The 12077-nt window shown below is 39.8% G+C and overlaps 1 protein-coding gene across 2 annotated transcripts in view; it reads right to left on the bottom strand.

Moving 5' to 3' along the window:
- Positions 1-11131, bottom strand: part of NBEAL1 (neurobeachin like 1) — a 76486-nt gene extending 65355 nt beyond the window's left edge. For both annotated transcript variants that reach the window (XM_065750997.1, XM_065750998.1), the window contains exons 1-2: positions 11086-11131; positions 10485-10775 (exon numbers count right to left, since the gene is read on the bottom strand). In XM_065750997.1, coding sequence (XP_065607069.1) covers positions 10485-10535 — 51 coding nt within the window. In that variant the 5' untranslated portion in view covers positions 10536-10775; positions 11086-11131. The remainder of the gene's footprint in view (positions 1-10484; positions 10776-11085) is intronic.
- Between the last annotated feature and the right edge of the window lie 946 nt (positions 11132-12077).

Genomic DNA, 12077 nt, shown 5'->3' with positions numbered 1-12077 from the left:
GTTGCCTACAAATGGCAACAGCATTGCCTGCTGTTTAGGAACACTGATTAAGTGAACAACAAAGAGAGCTTCTAATCCAGTCATTTGTTCAGTAACTAGCTTGTCTGGGCAAAAAGATCAACAGGAAATGGAAACTTTTACATCAGTGAAAATATTTTTGAACTCATAATAGTCCCTGTAATTCTTATAGTTGACTCTAAGTTAAATGAACACATTTCATACAGAACTGACACTGAAGCCCTGCCCCTGATGTCTCCAGATCTGTGCCTGCAGGGTACTGCGCTCTACTAGCACTTCAAGCAAAGCAAGAGAAGGAGAAGGACAAAGATCACAGGGCTCCATTTGGAAGCTGAAGCTCCTGAACTGCATCAGCTGCCCCAGAGCTGCCGGCAGGACTGAGCCCCTTGGGCACAGCTCCATGAGGGCCAAATGAGGCTCAAACCCCTCAGCACAGCACAGCCACACCAGGCAGCCTGTAGGCCAGGTGCAGCAGTTGGGCAGCCTAGTGAATGATAAACTATTCACTAGGGGACAAAGAGTTTTACAGGCATCATTTCCTCTTTGCATTTCCAAGCATAACAAAGATTTTCAGCATAAGTTCCTCACACAGCTCACACCACAATATACGTCAAAGCACTGACACTTTTTGCAAGCCTTTCAGAACAGTAAAATACCAAAGCAAAATCTGAAAGAATCAACAGCACATTTCGAATTAAGAGACACAATGATAAACTGTTCTAAACTGGCTAAATTGCCTTGAGAAATGAAATCAATTCTAATTATCAAAAGAAATAATTTTGGGGCACAACTTAAGCATAATATTACTTTTTGAATCAGCAGCTGAACTGAAAGCTAAAGGTCCTTTGCAAGCCACTAGAAACCTCTTTCCTCAAAACACACATAAGCATGCATATACTGGTTCCGTTTCTGGAGCTAAAAAGAAGAGAGGGCAGATGTTTTCTAACCAGTTTCCTTTCCAATTCAGTGCTCAAAAAAATAGAAAAGCAAAACAAGATTTCTAACTGAAACAGAAGTAAATTATTTATTTAGTTATCGATTAAAACTGTGTTAGCGTTGTTGCTCAAAGGTGGCACCAGTGCAAGCCCTATCTTGCAGGAAGCATGCCCACCCACCATGCAGTACAGGCTTCCCACAGGCCACTGGCTCCACACAGTGACATGTCACTGGCTATTAACTTTCCCTTTCACCATCAAAGCTGACACAAGAAACCAGCAGCAGTAGCAGCTGGAAGCTGTTGGAAAAATCAGCGAATAAGGAGCATTCTGAATAATTCAAAGGTAACTCAACTTCATCCTATCAGGATAAGTCCCAATTTAAAGCATATTCGGCTTAAGAATGGTTTAGGGTTTAATGCTCTATAGGTTTGAAACTTCAAAGGTCCATCATCAATTTAAATTAGAAAAGGACTGATCCATAGCAAGAGCACAAAGCCAGTTTCTGCCCTGTCAAGTTTCTAACTTTCAGTGTGATGTAAGAGACAAGGACAGAAAGCAGACAGACCAAAGGAAAGCAGGATGGTACTAAGACAGCCAAAATATCAACTCACTATTTCACCATATCAATAGCTAGATATCGTCAAGTCTTCCAGTAAAGAAAAATGCTGAGGAGAACTTGTGTGCAACTCCAATACAAATACAGACTTTTTGTGTGTGTGTGCACGCACGTCACCTAAAGCAAGTTCTTCTTTCTTTAGCCATGGACTGCTTTTGTCTTCGCAGCCTTATCAGAACTAAGACTAATTCTGTACTGGAACTGAACTACACATTGAAGGTACAACCCCCCTCAAATTTGCTTTTCAAAAGCACCCTGCAACTATTTGGCATCAACTGCACTTCAGGTGGCACCATTTTTAAATGATTACCACAGGCAAATAACAAGGTCAGATTTCTGCAAAACACATGCCCCTTCTCTGTACCCTGCTTTTTCTTAAGAGCTTTGTTTATCCAGAATTGTGAATTCTGCAGAGTCCTAGGGAGAAAACACACTGCATTCATACCTGAGCCAGGGTACTCATTAACACTTTAGGGTCCATTTCGTATTTTAGATTATACCAAAGTTATTTTCATCACAGTACTTTTTTCTCTTAAATTCCAAGTATGCTCTTGAAAGGGCATGAACACCAGATTTAATTAAAACAGTACTTTAAAAACACACATGTATTAATGAACTACATAAAATCGTTTCCTTTTTTGTTTTTTAACGTATTAATGACACACCCCTAGAGAGATCTAACAGATTCTGGTCACTTTACAGTAAAATGAATACTTCATTTTCCCTACACTAGTAATCAAAAGCAAACAGATTCACAGATTTCATTCATAATTCAGGAATATGCCCTCTCAATCTGATTATTACAAATGTTTTAAGTATCAGAAAAGGAATCTACATACAACTGTTCTATCAGCACAGAATTGTAACTGCTACAGTTTAGAGTCGCAGGTGCTCAGAAGAGTCTTGCCCCATAATGAGATTAACAAGATGCCTAGCTTAAACCATCATTTATTACAAGAATAATCATGTTTCATATTCATTTATTGGTGTTTCCTGTTCTTTGACCCATCTTCCTCTATTGCATCCTCTCCTCTATTACAAGATGGATAGTAAAAGTTGTATGATCAAATGACTCTTTTATTAAAAAACAACAGCAAAAAAAGTTTTTAATCTTTACTGTTGAGGTGGTCATGCTTTGATGTTTGTTTGCTTTCCCCTTTCCCTTCTTGCATATAGCTCTTTCATCAGGAAAAGCTCAGAAATTAAAGAAGTTCATTCTCTTTTGGCAGCTGTTTAGCCTTTCTAAAGCCTGTAAATATTTTAACAGTATCTTTTGAAAACACTTGGATGGGGCATTAAGCTACCATGCCATTGAATAGGCAGCTGGCAAGTCTTCCTGCCCACTCCATTGGTGCATTAAAGCACAGAGCTCATTTGAGCTGATTCTGCAATATTCTTTAATCAGGACATATGGTACCTCAGATCTGAACCAGATGAACATGTTAAGTGTGCCATAACTCAGACACCACACAACAGCCCAGCATTTGCTATATTTGCTGTTAACAGGGCATACCACAGAACCAGAAGCCTGTGTTTCTTGTACTCTTATAAATCATACCCTGTAAGAAACACTAGATGCTTTCATTACATTAAAAACTCACTCTGAAATATATTCTACATTTGCTGGTACTGAGAACTGGATGGTTCTCATTAAATCTGTAAAGAAGCTACATATATTTACTGCTAAATATATTATAGAATAATACAAAAAATATTTTTCTTGAAGCTTGCAAGATGTTTGGTTGTTTTACATCTCTGTTCTGCTTCAACTTATCTGTCATCTCACCTCAGTAGGAAACCTACACTATCAATGGCAGAGCCCTTGTTCTGCTTCGAGCAGCTGTCAGTACAGGGTTACCCTGGTCCATATTTAAGGATGATAACAGCTATTATAAATAAGTGAAGAAACTAATGTCTCATGCATATGTATACATATAAATACATAAACAAGTCAGTTATTTATATGAAAAGTTCTGTACTTCAAAATAACTATGTTAGTTCCCAGACTATGAGAAATTGCTTTAAATAGCACACAGCAGAATCAGAATTGAAGACCAACTGTTTCTTCTTATCTATATTCTATATCCATTCTTAGTTCAACATCCCAAAGGCACAACAAGGACACCAAGCCACACCCACAAGTGACTTGTGACAAGTTCTTTTGCCAGTTACATACTTTCAGAATGACAGAGATGCAGCTCCTGCAGATCATTTTGAATACATTTTACAACCGAGTAAAAAATGCTCATTCACCAGTTTTGGCAAAAGAAAGAGTTTTCATGGCAGTGACTTATGAAGAGCTGCTTTTACTATGCACTTGGTTTAATCAAGCATTAATCTAGCCATAATTTGAGTATTCCTGTTTCCAATAAAAGGTAGTATATAGCAATTCAATGTGAATCACAGACAAACCAGCCATCGCACAAGAAGGAAGACAAGTGCAAGCTGAAGTCAGAATGAGATCATGTTTGGGATGCAAAGGTCAGTGTTTCACAAGGCTTACAGTTTAACAAAGATTACATTGTAATTAATTACATGCTCCTCACCCCAACTAATCACAACTGTGGAAAAAAACCCATTTATTTAAGTGAGAAGATTAAAACCTCTTACATGTGAGATTTCATAATAGTCAATGAACAGATGAATAATTTCATAACACTCTACTGGAAGGTATGCATTTGTTTCGTTTCCTGATAATCACATGAAATCCCTGTCTTACAATATAATATTTAACTGAAATATGACATACTGTCTAGGATGCAGTACTTCATAAAACAGTAGTGAGAGGATACCTGACAACACACATGAAACAGAAATAATGAATGACTCTCACACTCCTCCCATAGCATTTATCCACAGCATACATTAATTTACATGAACTGTTTAATGTTTAAATGAATCCATAACGCTGCCAAGTTTAGCTGAAGCAAATTAAACATCTGTGTTAAACTTTCAGCTTCAAGTATTCACACTGCAGAGATCTTAAAATCTTTGAGACAGCTATGTAGTTACAGAAAAGTTAGCACCACAAGCACACCAGTTTGTAACAACTGACTCTTCACAGCAGTCCATACTTGACTAACTCAGAAATCACGGTTTCCCCCAGGACCACTTATTCTACCAATAAAGTTCTGATTCCTCCAAGCAGCTCCTAGGGAACCAGAACCTCACATGAGATTCTTACCAGATGAATAAAAAACACTAATTCAACTGACAGTATTTGTAATACTCTAAGACACTTATAGGATAATGCATGTAGTCATATTTCATGGTTTTTATCCAGATGGTTTTTTGGTCTAGGACTAAAATGCTCTCCTATAGAAAAAAGTACAACTGTTCTTCCCATGCTATAATGTTAGTTTTAAAAGGAAAGATATTTATATAAAGATATCCCTCACAAAACCAGAGCAAGAACTATAACACATTTATCTCAATACAAACAGATCTGGTAAAAAAAAAAAAGCAGCAAAACAGTGCAACATGAGAAAGTATATTTCTTCTTAAGAAGACAGCTCTTAACACAGCAAGGGATGTGACTGTCTCAGCTACATGTGTCAGTGAAGTAAGAGTGTTATGATTAGCTTCACAACTGCTAATGCACAGAGCCCCTGCCAATTAACAATGCTCAGACTGAATGCTCTCAGGAGGCACAAGCTAGATAGAAGCTGGCTGAAGAACACCACTTCACCTCAAGCTATTCTACCAGATAAGGAAGTACTTAAATGAGAGCACAGTTTTACTGAAGATGGACAGCATAAAAGAAGCCCACCAATTACTTGGTGAAACTTTGTCCAGCACAATTAAAATTCTTATCGTTAAATTCTTAAAGGATAGAAAATCATCTTGACAAGACTTAGCTGCCACAGCACCCGCATCCACTGAGTAGCTAATTCTCAAGATACACTATCTGGAATGCTTATCACAAGCTGTCTAACATAGCAGAATCATTTATAATGCAGCTTGCTCCTTTTAAAAGCCCTTTTGCAAGGCTTCTAGCACATTTAAAAACTTTGACAGAAGAGTGTCCTTTGCAAGCCTAAGCCTGAAAAGATTTTAAATTACATTTCAAGTTCACAAATCAAGCTTTTCTGATCCATCAGTTATGAGCAGCAACCTGCCTTGTAGGTACTAGTTGAAAGCATAATTTCTTTTTAAAGACTCTTTTGGACTGACAGCCTTGTTTTATAACCAAATTTCTGCATATTCTTCTGGAAGTTTATCATTTGGCTTTTATCCTATTTTTTTCCCCCTTAGATTAAAAAAAGAGTTTACATTGTTTTAACTGTGCTCACATCTTGTGACATTTAGATTTCCCCTTGCCTTCATAAAGCATTCAAGTTTTCTTAGTTGTATTTGTAAGCATTCAAGTAGAGACTATCAAGTTGTACCATATATTTTTTTTCTTTCCCCTTTCAAGATAGGACTTCAAGCTTCTCTTGAAATGTGTAATTCCAAGGAATGGATATGGTAGAGGATAAGTGGACCCAACCATTATCATAACATTTTGCTTTCATTTAAGCCACAGTTCTTTGTTTCAGCATAACTCAGCAGTCACTGTTCATATTATTTAAGAGCCACTCTACACCCCCAACTCTTCCCCATTTCCCTCTTTGTTTAGGAATGCAAAGAATTAGGATTCAAGTTAGATGACTATCCCTTAAAAAAAAAGCTATCAGTCACTCAAGCACCACTCAGGCAGAGTTTTCATTTGGGATAAAAATGAACCAATTGTTATTAAGCCAGAATTCCATAACAGCTACGTATATACACAGTAATTAGCCCTTTTTTAGTTCACCAATATTCTATATGTCACATGTTCTGCTTCTATTCCAAACAGAAAACATCAGGAAAGAACAGCAAACGGAATATCTCTTATATGCACCTCAGAAAATAAGTGCTTGTATTTATCCCTTTGAAACCCTTTCTGAAGGCAACTGAAGATTGTTTCATTAGAACTGAAAAAATTTGTTATATAGAAAATTATTTGATCATTTCCTGTGTAAAATTAAGCATTTCAGATTCTTTGACATAAAGTATGTCAGGGTTTCTGAAATCTCTACCAGAAGAACTGAGGAAGATGAAATACACATAGCTGCTTACAGATAAAATACAAATACAAGATAATTTAAGTCTGCAGTAAAAGTTACTTCAGAGGATAAGACATGAATTAATTTCACATACTGGTACATAATTAACAACTAAGAAAGGTTAATCAACTACAATTACAATTGTCATACTGTTACAGCTATGCTTATTTAAGAACACAGATTGGTAGAGTAGATCTAATGAAAGAGATTACTTCAGTCACATGAACATGAAAAGGTCATAGAAACATTTAGTTGAAAGCATACCCTTTCTCAGACTACCTCAGTTCATCTGGTAGAGCTTTCCTCCTGCTCTAAACTTACATTACTGAAACATTTTCAGGTATCTACTGCATATTCACTTAATTGAATCATGTTACTGTGTTGATTACAGTTAAGGCTTCGAACTGACAGTCGATACACTAATACTTGGCATTACCTTTGTCAATTTAGCTTGCTGCAGAAAATTTTCCCTAGTGAATTCTATAAGAACTTGCATTACCCATTTTGAATGTATTTCAATTCCTTGAAACTATAAAGCATGCATTCCTACACTTCAATCAGAGGATTGCAGCTTACATTTATATCAGTATTCAAGTGAATAACAGCAATATACATAACAGATAATTTAGCATTAGAGAAAAACAAAATCCACATTTTAAAATGAAAATCACCTCAAATGATCATGGCAGCAATCTGGGCTTTTAACAATGTTTTCTTTGCAGAAAGTTTGACATCATTTTTAAAAAAAGAACAATTCAAGGCAGAACAGCTGAGACAATTAACAATGCAATGCTTTAATATAATTTCCAGTGATTCAGAACTGAATTTCACTACATTTAATGAGTTCCTATACACTGCTTTCAGGCAGCACCAAATGCATCATCAGTCACATGTGGCTGCTAACTTTTGTTAGGCATCTCAACAGCAGACTAATTTGCAACTTTGCAGCTGCTGGTCCTACAGAGCAGTTTTTAGAGGAACAGAAGTAAAAGGCAACAACAACAAAATACCTTATGACTGCCAGATGAAAAACAACCAAATACCATCTTAAAATAAACTTCTGCATCCATCAAGACACAAAAGAAAAATAAAAGAAAATATTTTACATATAATATCATCTGAAGACGGGTTTTCCAGAGCTGGCTTAGATGTTCAAGTCTGCCCTGGTCTTCAATTGCTACACTGCACACAAGACAACAAAGCTGCAGAAATCCTCCCTTAATGCTACTTCACAGAAAAGTAATTGTTGCAAATGATATTTAACACTGCACAAGGCACATCAAGAGACCACACAGAGGAAGAAGAGACTCCACAAAGCACGATGGTTACACACAGTATCACCCATCACTTCAAAACTGTAACAAGCACTGTGCTTTAGCAGGCAGCGCTATATTTAGCACGCTATCACCAGCGGCCTTATCATCTGCAAAAGGCGAGCTAGGCAATGTAAGTTGCTATCAGTAATGTCAAGCATCACACCAAAAACAAGTTCGGATTTCACTGTTCCTTTATCTAACAAGGCTGAAAAACCCAAAACCACGCATCTGAGATCCGTAAAGCAACAACTCTCATTTACTCAACTGTAACCTTCCAGTAGCTTTGGTAGTGCGGAGACACCTCTCATCTTTCTTTCCCAGAATGATGTCAGCCACAACAAAGTGGATAGCCGTAACACTCAGGATACGATGCTATGCTTCATAGGGCAGTCCTGAGCATAAAGAGACCTTTTCTTAAGCCATTGCACTAGAAGCTTTTCTTCCCATTGTACTAGATGCTCTAGGGAGAGCTAGGTACAGCACAATCCAGATGTTTTCAATACATAACTGAATAACCTATATTTAACCCTCACAATATTTTATACTCTAAGCTTCTTTAGTTGCTCTCAACTCCAACAAACTTAATACAAGAGGCAATATTGCATTCCAGATGCCTTTCTTAATGCTGAGAGAAGAAAGATTTTAGCCTAGATCTTTTAGAGAGAAATGAAAAAAAAAAAAGAACAAAAAAGCTTTGTGTACAGTGTTTGTTGAAAACATGAGTTTTCTGGACTCACTCTAGTTGCCCTCAAATTTAAGATGCAAGCTATTTTACTACAGCATAAATATTTCTAGGTAAGAAAAGTTCCTTATTAGTATATAAATATATCTAACATGCCCACATTATATGGTTCTGGAAGAAAAGGAAACATACCAAAGAAAAAACAAAAGTCAAGTCACTAAGAGCTCATGGAGACTGAGTACATCAAAATATATACATATTTTTAATGAGTTTAAATAGTCCCTTCATTCCTAACACAAGAGCTGTCCATACAGTACTTGCATCATTCACATAAAGAAACTCAGCACCCTCTAAAGCACACATTGTAACTAGCACCATTTTATTATTCCTGCTGGCATGCAGACAATAAAGAGATAGAAATCACACAATAAAAATAAAAGGTTCAAATAAAGGAGGAAAAGGTGTAAGAGACAAAATAATTTTATAAACTTCTAGAGAGGACAAAAAAAGGATTGGTTGAGAAAAACAAAAAAGAATTTGGCTCATCTACCCAGCCCTGTATCTCCTAAAGCTGAGGAAAGCCTGGATTCGTGGACTCTGTTCCAAGAGTCTTTGTTCTTCTCTCATCGATGAACTCACTGGAAAAACATGCATCTCCTCCAGAGCAAGTCTATTTCCCACTGCTATTGGCATTCCTACTTTAGTTTAAATGGCAAAGAGCTATGCAAATATATTTCAATCCAACAGATAACTCATGTGGGTATCAGTAAGAAGCCATAACATGCTGTGATGCTTGCAACAGTTTTATTTTTAACTACATAATAGAGCATTAGGATCACTAATGCACACAAAAATTAGGAAAAGCCACAACTCAGCCTGCCTTGTGTAACCCTCACCCATTGCTTATTATGACTGTTTGTATTTAAGATCTCACAGCACTGTCTTGAAGCAGACCTTCTGTAGAAATGAAACCAGAAGAAGAGAACGTTTACCCTTACTAACTGAGTGGTTTGAAAAGTTAAAGAAACTGTAATACATACAAAAGGTGAGACCTGCAAAGAAAAACAGCAAAAGAAAACTAGGGAATAGGGACACCAAAAGCCTTGCCACTACCACAGAGCTGCTGTATTACAACAGGCTGGTTCCTACCTCAGCCTTTACAGGTGGATTATTTATTCTGTTTTTTTAAATACTCTCCTCTTTTTAGGAGTACCTATTTAGATAAGGTGGAATCCATTCTGCATACATACTCAGCATTCTAGCAACAATTACAACCTCTGCTTTAAACATATTAATTGCTTTACACTGTGAAATACAAATGGAGAAACAACAGAGTTGTAATAGCATTCCTGTCAGGAGAAAGGAAGCTTATTACTATTAACAGAATACTTAGGTGTTGTGGGGATAATCATCAAAGGAAGGCTCAGGAATAATTAAATAAGTCTGCTTTTTAGGAAGGCTTTGGCTAACATTGATTAAAGAAAGTGAACAGAAGATAGAAATTAAAACTAAATACTATACAGCAACAAATTAAGTGAATACAATTCCTCCTAACACCATGGCCCTATGTAATAAAACATACTTAAAGCATGAATGCATGCATTCACATAATCAAAAGGTATACCTAAACCCCAGCTAAAGCGTAAATCAAGAGGTGGGCTTGATAATAGCCTAAGATCGGTCATGCTTCAAGAAGTCACACAAGTCTAAGCAAAACAAAGCACTAAAACGTATTACAGAACTACTTTAAATGTCTGACTTACAAATGAAAGAGCAAAGACACACTGACCCCTCCTCTCCCCATCTCTCCCCCTCCTAGAGGCTCACCTTGCTGCAGTAAAGCATCCACAGCTCATACAGCCTCTCCCGGGATGCCATTCCTCCCCGTCCTCGATGCCAGCTCCTTCCGTTCAGGATCCAACCATGCTCAGTTCCTCAGTGGTCTTTCCACAGTTTTTAGTTTATTGCGACACTTAGGCTATAACCCAATAAGAAGTCAAAGATTAAAATAACAGGGTCTCAGTCTCTCCTTTTTGGGTAAACATAGCACGACACCAGAGACCGAAGGCAGCAGCCGAGCACGTCCGTTCCTCACCAGCAGTACTCCGGGCTTAATCTCTGAAAGCGAAAACACACCCTTCAGGCCTCTGGGGGGAGGAGAGCAAAACACAAACCCGGACTTAAAGCCCATAGCCGGCCTCAGGAATTCCACGAGGCCGACAACACCGCTTTCTCTCCCGGCCCCCGCCCCGGAGCCCGGCGAGCCGAGGCAGCTTGTGCCCATGCAGAGATGCCAGCTGCGGCCTTTCCCGTTCCCCGCGGGAGAAGCCCCGCGCCGCCCGCTCCGTCACCGCCGCCCCGCCACCCACCACGACCCCGGCCTCGCCCGGCTCTCCCTGTGTTCCCGCGGCCTGTCCCCGCAGCCCACCCGCACCACGGCTGGAGGCGGCCGGCCAGCGCCGGGCGACTGAGTGGGCCGGACCTCGCCACATCGCCCGCCCCGCCCGCATTCCGGCACACGCCCCAGGCCGCCGCCGGAGGGCGGGGAAGCCGCGGGCGCCATCTTGGCTGCGGGCAGAGGCGCGGGACGGACCTCTCCCGCGGGTGGACTGAGTGCAGTCTGGGCACCGCCAGAGGCCCTGCGGCCTGAAGGCCACTGAACGGGCGGGGAGCCCCGGAGACAGAGAGACACTCGCCGCGTTCCGGACCCTCTCCTGAGGATAGGCCCTGCGAGGCTGCGCAGGAAGCGTTCTTGCCCTTACAGGGATCGGCGTGCCTCGGGGTCGCGGCGTTTCACGCGCTCGAGAGAGACCTGAGGGCCGTGTACAAATGAGTGCAAAACCTGCTACTAAAAGTAGCCTGCGCGTTTTACGCGGAACTCATGTAGAAGTACAGGAATACTCCTGAAATTTGTTAGGTTTTTGAAAAAGAACAAGAAAAGGCTTATCTTACCAGTGTGGCTTTTCACAAGCACATCGACAGTGCAGTGAGCTGCCCAGGACAGAACACGTGACCTAATAAGGCCCTTCTGTACAATTCCTCTACTGCTCTCAACAAGACTGGAAGAAGCCTTTCTCTACATCTGTCTGCTCTCTAAGGAACCAGGGATAAAATAACACTGCATTCAGATCAGAAGGAAGGAGAGCAAGCTTTAAGAAGACCCGAAACTTTTTATCTGGTGTAGGGAAATTGTTAATTCAGAGCTTGAACTGGCGCACCTGCTGAAGGGGTGTGGCTGGCCCAGGGTGCACCTGTGTTCCCCCCAACCGGAAGGGGTGGGCACAGGGTGAACCCCCCACCCACCCCCCCCCCCTCGGGCTCATATAAAGGCCAGCCACTGAGGGGAGGGTACCTCTTAGATTCAGGCTGCTGCTGAGGGAGTGTGTTATGAGCTAGTAAGCTTATTCACAAATTGAGTGA

Source organism: Cyrtonyx montezumae, unplaced genomic scaffold (assembly GCF_038088225.1).
Source record: "Cyrtonyx montezumae isolate F1298 unplaced genomic scaffold, pur_monq_1.0 scaffold_7, whole genome shotgun sequence".
Lineage (NCBI taxonomy): Eukaryota > Metazoa > Chordata > Aves > Galliformes > Odontophoridae > Cyrtonyx > Cyrtonyx montezumae.
Note: the sequence above shows the minus strand (reverse complement) of the source record. Positions and strands in the feature narration are given on the sequence as shown.